The sequence below is a fragment of the Cebus imitator genome, unplaced genomic scaffold, assembly GCF_001604975.1.
Source record: "Cebus imitator isolate Cc_AM_T3 unplaced genomic scaffold, Cebus_imitator-1.0 Scaffold141, whole genome shotgun sequence".
NCBI lineage: Eukaryota > Metazoa > Chordata > Mammalia > Primates > Cebidae > Cebus > Cebus imitator.
The window spans coordinates 3,042,568-3,061,678 of NW_016107456.1; the positions used below are offsets into that span (position 1 = coordinate 3,042,568).

At 34.6% G+C, this 19,111-nt stretch overlaps 1 protein-coding gene and 1 non-coding gene across 7 annotated transcripts in view; both read right to left on the reverse strand.

Annotated features, from left to right (window-relative positions):
• WDR17 (WD repeat domain 17) overlaps positions 1-19,111 on the reverse strand; it is a 118,901-nt gene that overhangs the window by 73,745 nt on the left and 26,045 nt on the right. For 4 of the 6 annotated variants that reach the window (XM_017542218.2, XM_017542217.2, XM_017542216.2 and 1 more), the window contains exon 2: positions 13,760-13,882. The exons of the other annotated variants lie outside the window; for them this stretch is intronic. In XM_017542218.2, the coding sequence (XP_017397707.1) occupies positions 13,760-13,825 (66 nt within the window). In that variant the 5' untranslated portion in view covers positions 13,826-13,882. The remainder of the gene's footprint in view (positions 1-13,759; positions 13,883-19,111) is intronic. 6 annotated transcript variants of the gene reach the window in all.
• LOC119473242 lies at positions 11,777-11,903 on the reverse strand. The gene has a single exon (XR_005202441.1). It is a non-coding gene; the product is annotated as a small nucleolar RNA SNORA51 (small nucleolar RNA).

The following is a 19,111-nucleotide window of genomic DNA, read 5'->3' on the forward strand; positions in this document are numbered from 1 at the left end:
ACAAAAATTAGCCAGGGGTGGTGGTGCACGCCTGCAGTCCCAGCTAGTTGGGAGGCTGAGGTGGGAGGATTGCTTGAGCCTGGGAGGTCTGGGTTACAGTGAAGTGTGATCACGCCACTGCACCCTAGCCTGGGGAACAGGGCAAGTCTCAAAGAAATAAATAAATACATAAATAAAAGTCATTTTAAAATTTTCACTTTCTCTTAACTTTTTTCACATTTTTAATAATAAACAAACAATTCCTAGAAAAATTTTGAGATCACAGCAAAACTGAGCAGAAAGTACAGAGAGTTCCCATATACCCCTTTGTAGCCTCCCCCACCCCATAACACGTTTCTTCGCTACTAACACTCAGCACCAGATGGCACATGTTGAAACTGATGAACTTACACTGACACATCATTATCACCCAAAGTCCACAGTTTACATTAGGGTTCATCCTTGATGTTCTCCACCATACAGGTTTTGACAAATGTGTAATGATATGTATCCACCATTACAGTATGGGTAAGAATAGTTTCACTGCTCTAAAAAGTCCTTTGTGCTCTGTCTATTCTTCCCTCCTCCTCCCCAGTTCCTGGCAACAACGTATTTTTTTAATGTTTCCATAGTTTTGCCTTCCCACAATGTCATATAGTTGGATTCATACAGTTTGTAGCCTTTTCAGGCTGGCTTCTTTCAGTTAGTAATATGCATTTAGGTTGTCTTCACGTCTTTTCATGAATTGATAGCTCATTTCTATATTTTTCCTCCATTTTTTATTGTGGTAAAATATACATACAATAAGATCTAACTCCTTAACCATTTTTAAGTGTACAATTCAAAGGTATTAAATACATTCATAATGTGTAACCAGGAGTGTGAGGTTGCAGTGAACTATGACCATGCCACTGCACTCCAGTCCGGGTGATAGAGAGAGACCCTCTCTTGGCAGAGGGAGGGAAGGAGGGAGTGCAGGAGGAAGGGAGGAATGGTGGAAGGGAGGAAGAAAAGAAGGAAGGAAAAATACTATCAACAGTACCGAAAGAATGGGAGAAAATATTTGTAAACCACATATCTGATAAGGGATTAATGTCCCTACTAGGGAGAATTCCTAAAACTCAACAATGACAGAGAAACATGATTTATCTGATTCAAAAAAGGGCAAAAGACTTGAATATACAATGTCCTTAAGTTTTGTCCATGTTGTAGTGTATGTCAGAATTTCCTTCTGATTTAAAGTTGAATAATATTCCATTGTGCGTATATGCCATATTTCCTTATGCAGGCGTCTGTGGATTGTCACCGGGATTGCTTCCATGTTTTAGCTATTGCAAAAAGTGCTTCTATGAACATGGATGTAAAAATATTTTTTCCACACCTTGCTTTCCATTTTGGGGGGTTTATATGCAGAAGTAGGATACTAGATTAAATGGTAATTCTATTTTTTCTTTTTTTTTTGAAAAACTACCATACTGTTTTCCATAGCAGCAATTCCATTTTACATTCCAACAAACAGGGCACAACTGTTTGGATTACTCTACATCCTCACCAACACACGTTATTTTCTGTTATTTTATAATAGCCATTCTAATTGGTGTGAGATGGTATCTTACTGTTCTTTTGATTTGCATTTCCCTAAGGATTAGTAATGTTGAACACCTTTTCACGTGCTAATTGGCCATTTCCCAACTTCTTTGGTGAAACATCTATTCAAGTATCTTGTCTATTTTTGAATCAGGTAAATCATGTTTCTTTGTCATTGTTGAGTTTTAGCAGTTCTCCCTATATTTGGGTTATTAATCTCAGATCAGATATGTGATTTACAAATATTTTCTTCATTCCATGGGTTGCTGTCCATTTTACTGTCGATATTCTTTTTTTCCACAGACAGGTTTCTTTCTGGAGTGTAGTGGCACAATCATAGTTCACTGCAACCTCAAACTCCTAAGCTCAAGTGATCCTGCTGCCTTGGACTCACAGGCAGCTAGGCCTATAGGCATGCACCATCATGCCTGGCTATTTTGTTGTTGTTGTTATTGAAACAGAGGCTCATCATGCTACACAGGTTAGTCTCGAACTCTTGGCCTCAAATGATCATCCCACCTCAGCCTTCCAAAGTGCTGAGATCACAGATGTAAGCCACCATGATTGGCCAGTGTTTTTCTCTAGATGCACAAAATTTTTTATTTTCATGAAGTCCAATTTGTACATTTTTTCTTTTGATGCATGTGACTTTGGTATCATATCCCAGAAATTGTTGTCGAATCCAATCTTGTGAAGCTTCTGCCCTCTGTTATCTTCTAAAAGTTTTATAGATATTGGTCTCACATTTAGGGTCTTTGATCCATTTTATTTTTTTATGGTGTTAGGTAAGAGTCCAATTTCATTCTTTTGCATGTGGATATTTCGTTTTCCCAGCACCATATGTTAAGAAGACCGGCCTTTCTGCATTGAATGGTATTGCTACTCTTGTCAAATGATATTTGGCTATACAGGTATTGATCGACTTACGACCTATGCAACTTACGACCATTCGACTTTACGGCCACAATTGCTAGCCACGACTGCTCCGCGTCTGGCAGAGCAAACATTGCCCAGCTGGGCGTACGACAGTGCGGACCAGCTTCCGGCAGCACTACCATCCATCTCCGCGTGTACCATTTCAACTGTTATCCCAGACTCGGTACAGCTGTATTTTGTATTTTTGTATGCACCTGTATTTTTTAATTTTGTATGTTTTGCAAATATTAAATCAGTTGTACTGGTAATGCAGTGTTTTATTTAAACCTGACAAATGTAAAAATAAGAAACAAAATGGTGTAGAGATGATACAAATGGCATAAAATGAACAAAGAAAATTATGATATATAACAATAATGAAAGAAAATTATGATAAAATATGACTTAAAGATTTTTATAACATCATTTCACAGTACTGTACATATAGCCTACTCAACTTACGACCAAATCGTGTTATGACCGGTCTGTCGGAACCAATCGTGGTTGTAAGTCGAGCACTGGCTGTATAGGTAAGGAGATAGTTCTGACGTCTCTATTCTATTCCATTGGTCTATATAACTGTCTTTATGCTGGTATGACATTGTTTTGATTACTGTAGTATCACATCAAATTCAGAAATCAGGAAATGTCAGTCCTTTAGTTTTGTTACTCATGGTCTCTTGAGTTCCTCTATCAATTTTAGCATGGCTTTAAAAAAATTCTGCATTTGCCCATTTCATCTAGGTTATCTAGTTGGTATACAAATGTTCCAACTACTGTCTTATAATGTTTTTAATTTCTTTATAATCTGTAGATATGCTCCAACTTTTATTTGTGATTTTAATAATCTGAATCTTCTCTCTTTTTCTTAGTCTATGTAGCTAGAGGTTTGAAAATTCTGTTGATCTTTTTCTCTGTTTTTCTATCGTCTATTTCATTTATCTCTGCCTTGATATTATTACCTTCATTCTAGTTTTGGGTTTAGTTTATTCTTTTGTTAGTTCCTTAAGTTGTAAAAATAGGTTACTAACGAGATATTATAAATGCTTTAATGATAGCATTTATAGCTACAAATTTGCCCCTTGACATTGCTTCCACTGCATCCCATAAGTTTTGGTATGTTGTGTTTTTGTTTTCACTTGTCTCTAAGAATTTTCTAACTTTCCCTTGTGACTTCTTCGTTCATGCATTGGTTGTTTGACAGTTTGTTAATTTCCACAAATGTTTTGAATTTTTCAGTTTTCCTTCTGTTACTGATTTCTAACTTTATCCCACTGTGATCAGAGGAGACATATTGTATGAAAACTGTTTAAAAATCTATTGAGGCTTAATATTTAGCCAAACATATTATCTATCCTCGAAAACATTCCAAGTGCACTTGAGAAGAATGTGTATGCAGTTACTGAGTGGAGTGTTCTGTATATGTCTGTTAGATCTAGTGGGATTATATGTTGTTTGAATCCTCAGTTTCCTTACTTACCTCCTGTCTGATGTATTCATTATTGAGAATGGGGTATTGAATTATCCAACTATTATTGTAGAGCTATCTATTTATCCCTTCAATTCAGTTAGTTTTTGCTTCATACATTATGATGGTGTTTTAGGTGCATAAATGATTATAACTGTTATATATTGCTGCATTGAATCTTTATTAATATGTAGTATCCTTTGACTTTTCTGAACTTTCTGATTAAAAATCAGTTTTGTCTAACATTAATATAGGCATGCCTGCTTTCTTTTTGCTACTCTGTGCATGGAAAATTCTTTTCCATCCTTTTATTTCAGTCTATTTGTGTCTTTGGGTCTCAAGTGAATCAGCTGTATGCTGCATATAGATGGATCATTGTTTTAAATAAATTCTGACAGTCACTGTCTTTTGCTTGGAGAGGTTAATCCATTTACATTTAAAGTAATTATTGATAAAGAAGGACTTACTTCTGTCATTTTGCTATTCATTTCAAATATGATTCACAGCTTTTTTGTCCTCATTTCCTGCAATACTTTCGTCTTTTGTGTTTAGTCAATTTTTGCAGTGAAACTTTGAAATCCTTTCTCATTTTTTTTTCTGTGTACATCCTACAGTCATTTTCTTTGTGGCTACCATGGGAATTAAACTTAACATCCTAAAGTTACAAGACGCTAATTTAATTTTATTTCAAATTAACTTTAATTACAAACAAAACCTAAGCTCCTTTAAAACTGCAACCCCACACCTTTAGGTTGATGATGCAAAAAATTACATCTTTAAATATTGTGTGGCCCAAAGCACTAATTAATTATTTTAAATACACTAGTTTCTTAAATTGAGAGAAAACAAAATGTGGAATCACCAACCAAAGTAACCATAATACTACTTGTACACTAAGAAATTTTAAAATGTTTTACTCTCTTAAATGATGATGAAAACAAACAATAGCATTCCAAACCACTGTTTCCAAATACTAGAACTTATAATTGTCCAAGTATTTACCTTATTGAGATCTTTATTTTTTCACATGGCTTTGAGTTACTGTCTAGTGTCATTTCACTTCACCCTGCAGAACTTCCTTGAGCATTTCTTCCAAAGCAGATCTAAAGATAATGAACTCCCTCAGTTTTCATTTATTGGGAAATGTATTAATTTCTCCCTCATTTTTGAAGGACAGTTTTGCAGGATAAAAGATACTTGGCTGACATTTTTTTTTTTCTTGTAGCACTTTGGATATATTGGCCAATTTCCTTCCAGTCTCCAAAGTTTTGTATCAGAAATCTGCTGTTTATACTATTGTGGATCTCTGTACGTATGTGTTAATCGCTTCTTCTTACTGATTTCAAGATTCTCTCTATTTATCAAGACTTGATTATGATGTGTCTCCATGTGGGTTTATTTCAGTTCAAATTCTTTGAGTTTTCTGAAACTCCTGGAAATTTACATTCATGTTTTCCATCAAACTTGAGGAGTTTTCTGTCATTATTTCTTCAAATATTCTTTCTTCTCTTCCATCTCTGTCTCCTCCTTCTGGTACTCCCACATGAGTGTATATTGGTGGGCTTCATGGTCTCCCTTATGTCCCTTTGGTTTTGCTTACTTCTCTTCAATCTCTTTCTGTTCCTCAGATTCACTATTTTCTATTGTCTTATCTGCAAATTTGCTAATACTTTCTTCTTAAATATGTCTTCGAATTCCTCTATTTTACTTTTTTTCAGATCAATTATTTTCCTGGTTTTCTATATCTATTATTATTTACATTTTGTTCATAAATTGTTTTCTTGACTTTCTCCATGTCTTCCTTTAGTTTCTAAGCATCCAAAGACAGTTGTTTTAAAGTCTTTGTCTAGTAGATAATCAGGTCTTTTTCAGAAAGTTTCTGTTATTTATTTTCTTTCTGCTGAAAGAGCCATAATTTTCTTTCTAGGCCTTGTGACTTTTTGTTGAACACCGGACACTTGAATCTAATAATACGGTAACTCTGGAAATCAGATTCTCCTCCTTCCTCAGGATTTGCTGTTTTGTTTTTATTTATTGTTTTGTTTTCAATTGTTGTGGGTTATCTCTGTGCCAAGGACAATCCTCAGGTATAAACATAAGGACGTCTCAGCATTATTCTGAGCCTGTGTCTTTCTCTGGGCATGCACAGTAACTTCCTAATTTTCTTTGTATATGCAGTTGCTTTTGAATTGCATAGGCTTTAATGGCTGGCTCCCAAAAGGGTAAAAAGAAAAAAAAAATAAAGGATTCAGTCCTTTAAGTCCCCTTGAAATCACTTCTGCTGGAGGTGTAGGAGCTTGTTACAGTGGAGGTAGGTGCAATAACAATGGCTGCCTGCCTTTGTGTGCACTTCTGTGATCAGAAGCAGTAGATCCCTCATATACAAAGGACAGAGTGCTTTTTTTTCCCATCCTGGCTCATGTAAGCTGCTTGCAAGATACTTCTGGGATACATGCTCAGTTACCTGCCCTGGGGCTTGGGCTGAGAGATAAGTAGCTGCCACTGTGCTTAGAATTAAAACTTACTAAAACTAACTTCAGTTTATCAACCAAGCCTTCCCCTGGAAAACTGCAAGCCTTCATAGATTCCAGTATTACAAAATAATTACATCAGACAGATTGTGCCAGTGCAATGGTTGTCTAGGTGGGGCGAGAGATTTCTAGTGCCTTTCATGGCTTAATGGCTCATTACTTTTTAGTGCAAAATAATATTTATTTATCTAGATGTAGCACAGTTTATTTATCCACAAGTCTACTGGAGAACATACTTGTTACTTCAATGTTTTAGCAATAATGCTTAAAGCTGCTATAAACATCCATATGCAGGTTTTTGTGTGGACACAGCTTTTTAATTCATTTAGATAAATACCAAGGAACATAATTGCTGGATCATACAGTAAGAATATGTTTAGCTTTGTAAGAACCCATCAAACTGTCTTCCATAGGGTCTTGTCATTTTTGCATTCCTACCAGAAATGAGAGTTCCTGTTGCTCCACATCCTTGCCAGCATCTGGTGTTTGGATATTATCCATTCTGATAGATGTGTAGTGATATCTAATTGATTTAATTTGCAATTCCCTAAAGAAAAATGATGTTGGACATCTTTTCATATGCTCACTGGTCATGTATATATATTCTTTAGTGAGGTATCTGTTCAGCTCTTTTCCCCATTTTAAAACCAGATTGTTCAATTTTCTAGTTATTGAGTTATATGAATTCTTTGTATATTTTCGATAACAGATCTTTATCAGATGTGTGTTTTGCAAATATTTTCTCCCATTCTGTGGCTTGCCTTCTTATTCTGTTGATATTGTTAAAACTGAGGATTTTCATTTTAATGAAGTCCAGCTTATCATCAATGATTTCTTTCATAGAACATACCCTGTGTGTTGAATCTAAAAAGTGCTAGCCAAACCCAGAGTCATTAAGGCTTTCTCTTATGTTATCCTCTACAAGTTTTGTAGTTTTGCATTTTACATGTAGTCCTATGCTCCATTTTGGGTTAATTTTTGTAAAATATATAAGGCCTGTATCTATATTCTTTTTTTAACATTGTATGTCCAGTTATTCCAGCCTTATTTGTTGAAAAGACTATTTTTGCTTCACTGTATTGCCTTTGCTCCTTTATCAAATATCAGTTGAGTATATTTATACATTTATGTAGGTCTGTTTGTTTCTGAGCTCTCTATTCTGTTCCATTGATCTATTTGTCCATCCTTTTGCAGATATCATGCTGTCTTTTTTGCTGGAGTTATACAGTAAGTCTTTAAGTTGGGTAGTGTTAGTTCTCCAACTTTGTTCTCCTTCAGTCTGTTCCTGCATGTTTTCTACTTTTACCATTAAAGCTATTATCAAGTTAATTGTAGTTTTAAAATTCTTTGTCTGATAATATCAACATTTCTGTCATATCTGACTCTGGTTCTGATGCTTTATCTGTCTCTTAAAACTGTATTTTTTTGCCTTTTTTTATCTTGTGAATTTCTGTGAGGTGCACATGATGAACTGTACAAAAGAAAGTGCTGTAAACAGGCCTTTAATAATGTAGTGGTAAGATGTGGGGGCAGAGTGAGCATTCTACAATCCTATGATTAGGTCTCAGTCATGTGCCCATGACCAGTGCCTCCCAGTCCCCCCAGCCCTGCTTAGGTGGGACAGGATGGCTGGAGGCAGCTGATGTTGGGTATTTTCCTTCTCCCATGTAGGTTAGGCTGTTATAAAACCCCAGAATGTTACACTGTGGTTAAATAAGTTCTCCTGAGGGCAGGTCTTAAGAAAAGAATGCCACAATCCTAAAATTCATATAGAACCAAACAAGAGCCCAAATAGTCAATGCAATCCAAAGCCAAAGGAATTAAGCTGGAGGCACTGCATTAGATGACTTCAAATTATATTACAAGACCATGGTAACCAAAACAGCATGGTACTGGTATAAAAAAATAGACATATAGATCAATGGAAGAGAATGGAGATTCTAGAAATAAGGCCACATACATACAGTGAACTGATCTTCAACAAAGTCAACAAGAACACAGAGTGGGGAAACGACACCCTTTTCAATAAATAATGATGGAAAAATTAGACATCCATATAGAGGAGACTAAAACTAGAACCTTATCTCTCACTATGTACAAAAAAAATCAAGATGTATTAAATAATTAAATGTAAGACCAGAAACTATAAAAATACTATAAGAAAACCTGGGAGAAACTCTTATGAACATTGGTCTAGGCAAGAATGTATGACTATGACCTCAAAAGCATAGACAACAAAAACAAAAGTAGACAAATAGGACTTAATTAAACTAAAGAGCTTCTGCACAAAGAAAGAAATAATCAACAGATGGAACAAACAACCTGCGGAATGGGAGAAATATCTGTAAACTATTCATCCAACAGTGACTAATATCCAGAATATACAAAGAAACCAAACAACTCAACAACAACAAAAATACAAAAATTCCCATTTAACAGTAGACAAAGCAAAGGCATGAGTAGATGTTTTTCAAAAGAAGACATAAAAATGGCCAAGAGGTATATGAGAAAATGCTCAACATCACTGATCATCAGAGAAATGCAAATTAAAACCACAATGAGATATAATCTTCCACCAGTCAGAATGTCTATTATTTAAAAGACAGAAATAATAGATTTCATTGAAGATGTGGGGAAAAGAGAATTCATACACTATTGGTGGTAATGTAAATGAATACAACTTCTATGGAAACCATTATGGAAATTTCACAAATAACTCAAATTGGAGCTATTATATGATCCAGTAATCCCAGCACTGTGTATCTACCTAAAGGAAAAAATCCTTATAGCAAAAACATCCCTGCACTCATCTCATATATTTATTACAGCACTATTTGCAAGAGCAAAGCTATGGAATCAACTGTCTATCAACAGATGATTGGATAACAAAAATGTAGTATACGTACACAGTGGAATCTATTGAGCCATTAAAATCATGTATTTTGCAGCAATATGAATGGTTCTGGGGGTCATTATCTTAAGTGAAACAAAGCACACACAGAGAGTCACATATCACATGTTGTCACTCGTAAGTGGCTAGTAAGAGAATGTGTACACATGGGCGTAAAAGTGGAATGTTAGACAAGAGAGACTCCAAAGGGTGAGGGATTGGGAGCGGGTGGATGATGAGACACTACTGAATAGTACAATGTACGTTATGCAGGTGGTGGAAACCCTAAAAGCCCTGATTTGATCACTATCAATCTATACATGTAACAAAATTTTACTTGTACTCCATAATTTTATACAAATTATTTTAAAAGTTGGTTAAAATTAAAGAACAGAACTCTCTAGTGTAATTTAAGTGGTTTCTTTTCCCCTCTCCCTGCTGGAGCAAGAGGATATTCTTCTCTAACATTCACTGTGAGCACTAAGTTAGAGCTCTTGGAGGTAAAACACACAAAAGGTCCCCGGCCACCCCCATTACTGGGTTCCCCTGAAGTTTTTAACTCTCAGACTTGACCATACTGTGCTTCCATCAATTCATCAGTAACAGTTCAGATGTTCATACTCTGGCAGTGATTCCCAGGTTGGTTTCTGCTAACTGATTTCTGCTTTGGTAAGTTGTGATTTTCTGTAATTGCATTTCTATCTCTATAATTTTGAGAGCAGTGATTTCCCTTGTGCCCGTACTTCTCGGGTGAAGTTGTTCATTTTTCAACGTGTTCAACCTTTTTACTGGTTAAAATGGAGTAGCAACTTCTAAGCTGCTTATACACTGAACTAAAAACTAGCAGTTTCTCTGCTTATTTATTAAAAACAAAAATAAACTTCTAAATTTATGCCAATATATTTTGACTTTTACTGAGTATATCTTGATTTATTATTTTTTAGTTTCCAAAATTAGATAATGCAAGCATTTCTATGTTGACATAAAATTTGGTGTCCTTTATTCTTACACAGCTTTTAGAGGTCTTACAATCCAACAACTTAAATCCTTTTAAAATTCAGAGTTGAAAAACTTGCTAAACCGGATATTAAAATAAATAGGACAAAATGACATAGCTATTTCAAAACAATATGATTCTGAATAAAATGTTAAAACTATATCATATATCACTGAATATATAAGTATCATTGCATTTAAAATCTGAATTATGTATTCAAGCAAATCCTAATATTTGAACTTCTACATTTTTTTCAAAAGGACTAAAAAAGATATGTAATATTTATGCAGCCTTCATTAAAGTATATCTACGGTTGCCTAGGAGATGAAACAAAATGTCCAGAACCTTTTATTGTCTTTGTAGTCAGCATGAACTGTTACTCAATTCATGATTCTGCATTACTAAAGACAGAAAATGGTCCAGTGAAGGTCCATTTCAAAATATATATTTTTATTTTAAATATAAATCCTACAAAATATGTCACATGTAAAGGTGAATAAACACATTTAATTATGACAGGTCATATATTTTGGAAAAATATTTTACAAAGACTTTATTATTCTTACTTTAGAATGTTTCATTAATATGCGAACCACTTAAGAATTTTCATGTCTATTTCAAAGATTTGTTCCTTCAGAAAATACAATTTTTTTTGGCTCAGAAACAACATACACACTTTGCCAATGAAGTACTAAACACTGTAGCTCACTGAATAATGCAGATTTATAATGGTTTCAGGGAGAAACCCTGAACATTGTGTCACCTCACACAGAATTGACAGCATCAGTAGCCTGGCAAATATAGCCCTTGCAATGATATTATTTTTATTTGTTTAACTGAAATTCTATTTTTGGTTTCAATCTCATACCATATGAAACACACATACACACAAAATAATCATACTAAATTTACTCTTAGGTTCAATAGGGAATAGATGATGAAGATGCTTTTTGCAAAGTGAATAAAAACATGATAAAAATACACCTACATTAGTTTAGCACAGGTAATAAAGCTCACTTTAGAATATGTAAGATTATTATGATATAAAATAATCATAACAAAATTTAATATATAGGTAAGACAGTTATCTGCCAAAAACAAAATTATTAAACTAAATTAAAATGAAGTTCAACTATATGTGTTGGTATAAACATACTCTTATGCCATAAATACTAATTATGTCAAAATACAGATGCCAACTTCGTGCTCTAAAGATCAAATTCATGCTTGTATGTGATTTTTGAAACATTACATTTATAATTTACAATTTTTAACTCAAAAACACAACTTATCTCTTCTTGTGAACATTTTAAAAAACTTTAAAATCTGTTATGCTGAATGCTGATTATATATACTATATATGTATATACAAATAACATGAAAAATAGTGACCTGAATTTTTTTCAATTCTGTATTTCCCCATTCACAATACAAACCAGGCACAGGTCCTGGGCTGAACATGGGATAGGTTTATTCTACCTCCTCTTTCTACACCATTAGTGTAAGAACACAGTCTGTGGAAAGCACCGGGAGACCATAAGCTGGATTTTTGAAAGAAATTAAGGTCAATAGTCATGTGCCAATTTTTTTCATTTAGAATAGGATCTTTCATTTTCATCTACATATGCACAAGAGCTGGTCAATACTCAAGCCAGAAGAAGCGCAAACTCACAATAATATTTTAGGATCAATCTATTTCTATATTTTAACAACAGCTACACTTTTAATATGTTTCAAAACCAGGCATTCATTTATAAAGGCTCATAGTGGCATAAAAGGCAAGAAGGGAAAGATTTTGAATTCTCATAATCTCCATGAGCTGCTCCAAAGTCATTTTAAAGGAAATACGTTTCATTAAAAAGTATTTTTCTTAAAATCTGTTCCCGTTCCCGCATATAATACAAATAAGGATACTGGCATTCTGGCATTGCATGTGTGTGTGTGTGTGTGTTAGTGTGTGTTTGTAAGTGGGGCTTGGAGTATTATTATTAAACTCCTAAGCTGAAATATTTCCATCATTTCTAATTGAAGTTGAAATTCAGGATGGAACTCTCAACTCCTTTTCTGAAGAACGCTTTAGGATTTACAATATGAATATTATTCTCCAGAGTTAGATATTTGCTGGCTCCAGGGAATTTTACCAGCTATTTCACAACTTACAGAAAAAGTACCTGAAAAAAAAAAAGCCACAAGGCTTTACACCATTGGGAATTTATAATGAAAAATAAGCAAAATACTGAGGAAATATCTGTAATTAATGTGCTTAGGATGGGAAGCTCAAGAAAAAGAAAGAAAAATAAAGTACTATATATCTTTGGCAGAATATGCCCTTGAATAACACTGGTGAAAAATCTAGTAAAACTGCACATCATCTGGCTTTTTTGTTCCACTAATTAATAAAATAAAAATACACAAATTATCTTTAAGTAATCAAGAAATTTAAAAAGTGAAAACAATCAAAGATAAATCATATATTATTCTAAACCAAATCCACTTGACGAGGTACATTTTAAATAGTAATTTTTTCTACTACTGTAATAATAGGTTAGAATACTATTTTCAGGAAACTATGCAAATGTTGCCACACTAACAATGTAGTTTATTTTCAAACATAATTAACTGTCTAAAAATTTGTCAGATGCAACATGGCACTCTTCTTTAGAATTGTTTTCATTTCCTTTTAAAATATTTTTATAATAAATAGTATCAGTATACATTTATTTTCTGTTTCATTAAACGATTTTCTTTATGGGAAAGACTTGCTTAAAATTATTGCTATTTTCATACATTAATCTCATTATATAAAATGTTATTATATATTTAAAGGCTAAGATAATTTGAAAACATTATTGGCCAGGTGTGATGGCTCACACCTGTAATCCCAGCATTTTAGGAGGCTGAGGTGGGCGAATCACAAGGTCAGGAGTTCGAGACCTGTCTGGCCAACATGGTGAAACCCTGTCATTAGGTGGGCATAGTGGTGGGCGCCTGTAATTCCAGCTACTTTGGAGGCTGAGGCAGGAGAATCACTTGAACCTGGGAGGCAGAGGTTGCAGTGAGCTGAGGTCACTCCACTGCACTCCAGACTGGGTGCCAGAGTGAGACTCTGTCTCAACAAACAAACAAACAACAACAACAACAAAACACCCATTATTAAGGACTCATCTGAAATTAGGGTAGGTAAAATGCCCTTTCTTCAATATTTAATTAAAATTACCCTTATTATATTCTTACTTCTGCTTTAAAACTAGAAAATAAGTGTCTTATTCACTCTCAGAATTTGGCAATGTGAAAATGTCCACAGTATAAATGACATACAAATATAACTGTATGAGAAGCAAGGCAGAAAAAAAAATTGCAGGAAATCGTAATTACAAATAAATGTATCTTACTCTTTGTAGTCCTTCATACCAATCATCTTGCTCAAACCAATTTGAAATGTAAGTCATCCAAGCCATAGGGTGTTTCTACTTTAATCAAGGCAATTGGAAACTCAGCATCAGAATAGTCAGCACCTAAAGTAACAATAATGTGTTTCAACCAAACAAGATTTACCAAAATCTCCCTTGTGAAACGACACTCAGTACAAAAGACTAGAACTGCACAAATATTTCAGCTGAAGCATTTTTAAGTATTTACAATTAATAGTATCTGTTAAAAGAATGAAATAAAAGTCCATATTCAAATAAGAAAAAAATCAATAATAATGTTGTTGGATAGTACCAGAGAATGCTATATCAAATATTTTATTAACCTTTCTGTTTACATTCTTAAAAAACAATCTTAGATTTAACTTTTGTAAGAAATAGAGCAATAATTTCTAAAAGTTACCAAGTTAAAAATAAGGAATCCATAAAAATCACAAAATAGGCTGCAGAAGATGAGACACATTTTCAACCTCAGGAACTGGAAGTAAAGTTAGAGATAGAAAGCTTCTAAGTTAAAAGGTATAAAACGACAAAGCCAATCCTATAATATTTCTGTTTGCTTCCAGCCCCATACTTGAGAGTTAAATTATTTTACATTTAAGTTAATTGCTATCCACCTAACTGCATCAAAAAGTTTAAAGACACCATTTAATACAGTGCTAATACGTTCAACAGAGTCAAATCACATGAATGTAATTTAATTTTAGTTTTACTCATTTTTAGAAGAGATTATTTGCTAGCCATGATGAGTAAGATATTTCTTGCTACACTGGAGAATATTTGGACTTCAAAATATCCTCTATTAAGTTAAGATGTTTAACCCAACATATGAAAGGTTGTAAGTGGTCTTTTCTTCAGCAAAGACAAAATAAAGGAAGGAAGGACAAAGGGATAAAGGATGGACAGAAGGAAGTGAGGAAAGAAAGAAGGAAGAGAAGAGAAAAAGAGAAAATGAGTGAAATGACGAAAAGAGAATTAAGCAACAAAAGAAAAGAAGGAAAGAGGGGAGTGGAGGGGGAAGAGAGAATTACAGTTTTTGTAATTTGAATGTTTCATTATTAAATATCCAAAAAGTAAGATAGCTTTTGTTCTGGCATAGAAAGATACGCTTGTATGAAATATAATTATCACTGCAGCTAGTTGAGAACAGCTTTATCTCCACTGTAATTCCTTACTCTCCAGAAGTATGTTCAAAAATATCTGAGTGAAGCCTCAAGTCAAAACGCTTGGGAATACGTTCTTGCACGTGCAAGAAGCTCCAGGATTGGCAAAATCTCTTGCTTAACTTGTCTACATTTCAATGACTTCATTGAATCTGTTACCTTGGCAATTCCACCCTGCCCTTTTAGTTTCCAGAAAGCCCCTTGTTTTGCTGATCTGCTCAGATTTTTAGTCGCCTGCCTTATCCTGTTCTCTGGATTTGTCCCCTCTCCATTGCTGTCTGTTTTGTCTATTGTTTATCATATTTTGATTTGCAGTTCTTTATCTAAGTCCTGCCATCAGCTTTTTTACTCTACTTTGAACTTGTATCTAGTACTGGCCTGACAACACTACCAACCTCATCTCTGCTTCAGTTATTCCAGTGTGTCTCCCATAATTCAACCTACAGGCCATACCAAGCTCCTAAACTCCATTTGGAGCTACGTGCTGATCTAGATCTCTCAGCCCTTTACCTGATAAACCTAATGTACCTCTTTCAAGTAAGGTTTTCCTTTCTACCACCCCAAATATTCTTTCTCTTTCATTCTCCATTTCAATGACTGTCATTATACTCAAGATAGTAACCTGAGATGAAAATATCAAGTTCCTTGATTCTTCCATCAACCTTATCTCCTCCTACTACTACATTTGATCACCAAGTCTTATCGAATTACTTTGGGAAAAGCGTCTTCAGAAGGCCCTTATCTTCATCACCAATGCCACTACTTTTAATGAAATCCTTCCTTGTGTCTTGTACAAACTAATGCAATAATTTACTTACTGTTCTCTGCTTTCAATGTAATTCCCAAATACATGTTGCTCTTCTATGCTTTCAAGACTTTTTGCCTTGAAGCTTTTAAATGTTTTGCCCAGGCTGCCCCTTTCACCTTTTCCTGAGTGGTGAGCACTTGCAAGTTTTTCAAGACTGAAATTAGATATCTCTTTTAAAGACTTTCTCGAATCCTCCAAATCTCTTGTCTGTGCTCCTTCATATCTATATTTGTAGGTATTAGATAGTGATTATTTTTGTAGATATAAATTGTGAGTTCCCCAAAGGACCAAGCCTGAATCATCTTTGTATAGAAGATACAAAATGTGTGTTGAGTGAACTGACATATGCAGTGCTATGAAAGTTTGTCACCTAGTGGCAGTTCACATGAACTGAAAGCACATGTCTCAACAGAAACTTGAGAACATTTAAGGAAATGTATCTAAATCTAAATGAAATGGGATTACTATCCAATTCCTTGTAGGGAAGTAGCTAAACAAAATCACTTAATAAATTGTTTTTGGTGTTTTTTTAAGAGTAAAATAAAACTTGAATTAGTAAAAGTACTTTGTAATCATGTCGCCACCAAGCGTGTCTTTATTATACTATATTAAAAATCTAGTGTGAATAAAATACCTTATTTATAGAGGATATAATAGTTATTTCTCGTGTCCTGATACTTTTCCATGAGCACTGTTTATTATATTTGCAAAGAATAATAAAAGCCGGATATTTCACATTGTGTAATCTCAGATTAAATGTTATCTTGCATAAAAAATATTTTTTTTTGTTGTACTCCAGGTATTTTGATTAAATGAAAGTAGATGGGATCTGGTTCATTTAGTATAAGAATAGTAAATAGGTTTTAACTCTCACCCCTCCCTGGGGTGCAAAGTTGAAACCTTTAGCTGACCTCAGAGGGGAGGCATGTCATCATCACTCAGACATAACTGAGATAAAAAAGAAGAAAGTTTTGAGGAAATTTATTACATATCTTCACATCTCTGTATCTAGGTCCATGGGTCTAATTACATGGATATTTCATTTAAATCGCCCATTTGACTTACTTTAGTCAGAAAATTCTTACTACCTATTAAAATTAGTGATGAAGGAAATGACAAAAATCAAATATTATATATCACTATGTAAAATAAAATAAGTAATGAAGTAGTTTTCACCATCAGAAAACTTATTGCAGGCATTGAACAGCCAAGCACACAAATAGTTTGTGGTCTGGGTATTGGTCCTGATTTTTTTATACCCCTCTCTGCATTAATGTCTTTGCCATAGCTCATCACAGCCATCCTTTGTATCCCTGCCTGTTGTCTTTAAATTTGCTACGTAATTTGCTGTGCCCAGTGATATGTGGGCAGCAGTCACGGTTTTCCAGTTCCAAGCCCTGAATGGATGGCTCATTTCCATTCACAACCTTATGCTTCTAACATCAACATGAGAAGAACACTCCATAGCTACACCACTGATCAAGAAGCATAAGAGACACATGCAACAGTGCGCCCCCAGACAAATCAAAGACCTCCAGTGAGAAGCAGAGTCACTCAGCACAGCCAAAGTTAAGTCAGTAAAACACCAGTACAATCAGAGTCCACCCTCTGCCTTGGCAGCAGATTGGTTCCAGGGCCCCACAGACATCAAAATCCTCTGATGCTCAAATCGGTTACATAAAAAAGCATAGTAATTGCAAAAAACCTATGAGCATCCTCCCATATACTTAAAATCATCTGTAGATTACTTGTAATACCTAATACAGTGTAAATTCTATGTAAATAGTTACGTTATTTTTGTTTAAATTTTTAATTTTTATGAGTACATGGTAGGTGCATATATTTATGGGGTACATGTGATGCTTTGATTCAGGCATACAATGTATAATAACTCTATCAGGGTAATTGGGATAGCCATCACCTCAAGCATTTGTCATTTTACTCTTTTAGTTATTTTGAAATATAAAATAAGTTATTGTTAACTGTAATCACCCTGTTGTGCTATCAAATACTAGGTCTTATTCATTCTATCTAACTATGCTTTTAACCCATTAACCATTCCCACTTTTTCCCTCCTTCCTTGCTATCCTTCTCAGTCTGTCTCTGGTAACCAACATTCTACTTTCTAACTCCATGAGCTCAATTGTTTTAATTGTTAGCTCCCACAAATAAGTGAGAACATGTGACACTTGTCTTTCTGTGCCTGTCTTTTTCCATTTAACATGATGTCCTCTAGTTCCATCCATGTTGTTGCAAATGAGAGGATGTTTCTTTTTTATGGCTGAATAGTACTCCATTGCGTACATGTACCACATTTTCTTTATCTATTCATCTGTTGACAGACACTTAGGTTGCTTCCAAATCTTGGCTATCGTGAATAGTGCTGCAATAATAAATAGGAGTGCAGATATCTCTTCAACAGACTGACCTCCTTTATTTTGTGTATATACTTAGGGATTGCTGGATCATATGGTAGTTCATTTTTTTTTCTTTTTTACAGTCATTATTTATTTATCTATTTATTTATTTTTTGAGATAGAGTCTCGCTCTGTCACCCAAGCTGGAGTACAGTGGTGCAATTATGGTTCACTGCAACCTCTACCTCCTGGGTTCAAGTAATTCTCATATATCAGCCACTCAAGTAGTTGGGATTACAGGAGTGTGCCACCACGCTCAGCTAATTTTTCTATTTCTTTTTTTTTTATAGAGACATGGTTTCCCCATGTTTTCCCTGCTGGTCTTGAACTCCTGGCCTCAAGTGATTCAGCTGCCTCGGCCTCCCAAAGTGCTGGGATTCCAGGCGTGAGCCACCACCCAGCCGTGATTGTTCTCTTTTTAGTTTGTTGAGGAACCTCTATGCTGCTCTCCAGAGTGGTTGTACTAATTTACATTACTATCAACAGTGTACAATAATTTCCCTTTCTCCACATCCTCACCAGAATTTGTTATTGTCTGTCTTTGGGGTATAAGCCATTTTAACCGGGGTGAGGTGATATTTGCTTTGTGGTTTTGATTTGCATTTCTCTGATGATTAAAGACAATGAGAATGTTTTTCATATACCTATTGGCCATTTTATGTCTTCTTTTGAGAAATGTCTACTCAGGTCTTTTGTCCATCTGTAATTGGATTACTATAATTTTTATTGACTTGGTTGAGCTCCTTATAAATTCTGATTATTAATCCCTTGTCATATGGGTAGTACTTGCAAATATTTTCTCCCGTTCTGTGGGTTGTGTTTTCACTTTGTTGATTGTTTTCTTTGCTGTGTAGAAGCTTTTTAACTTGATGTGATCCCATTTGCCTATTTTTATTTTGGCTGCCTGTGCTTTTGAGGTATTTCTTTT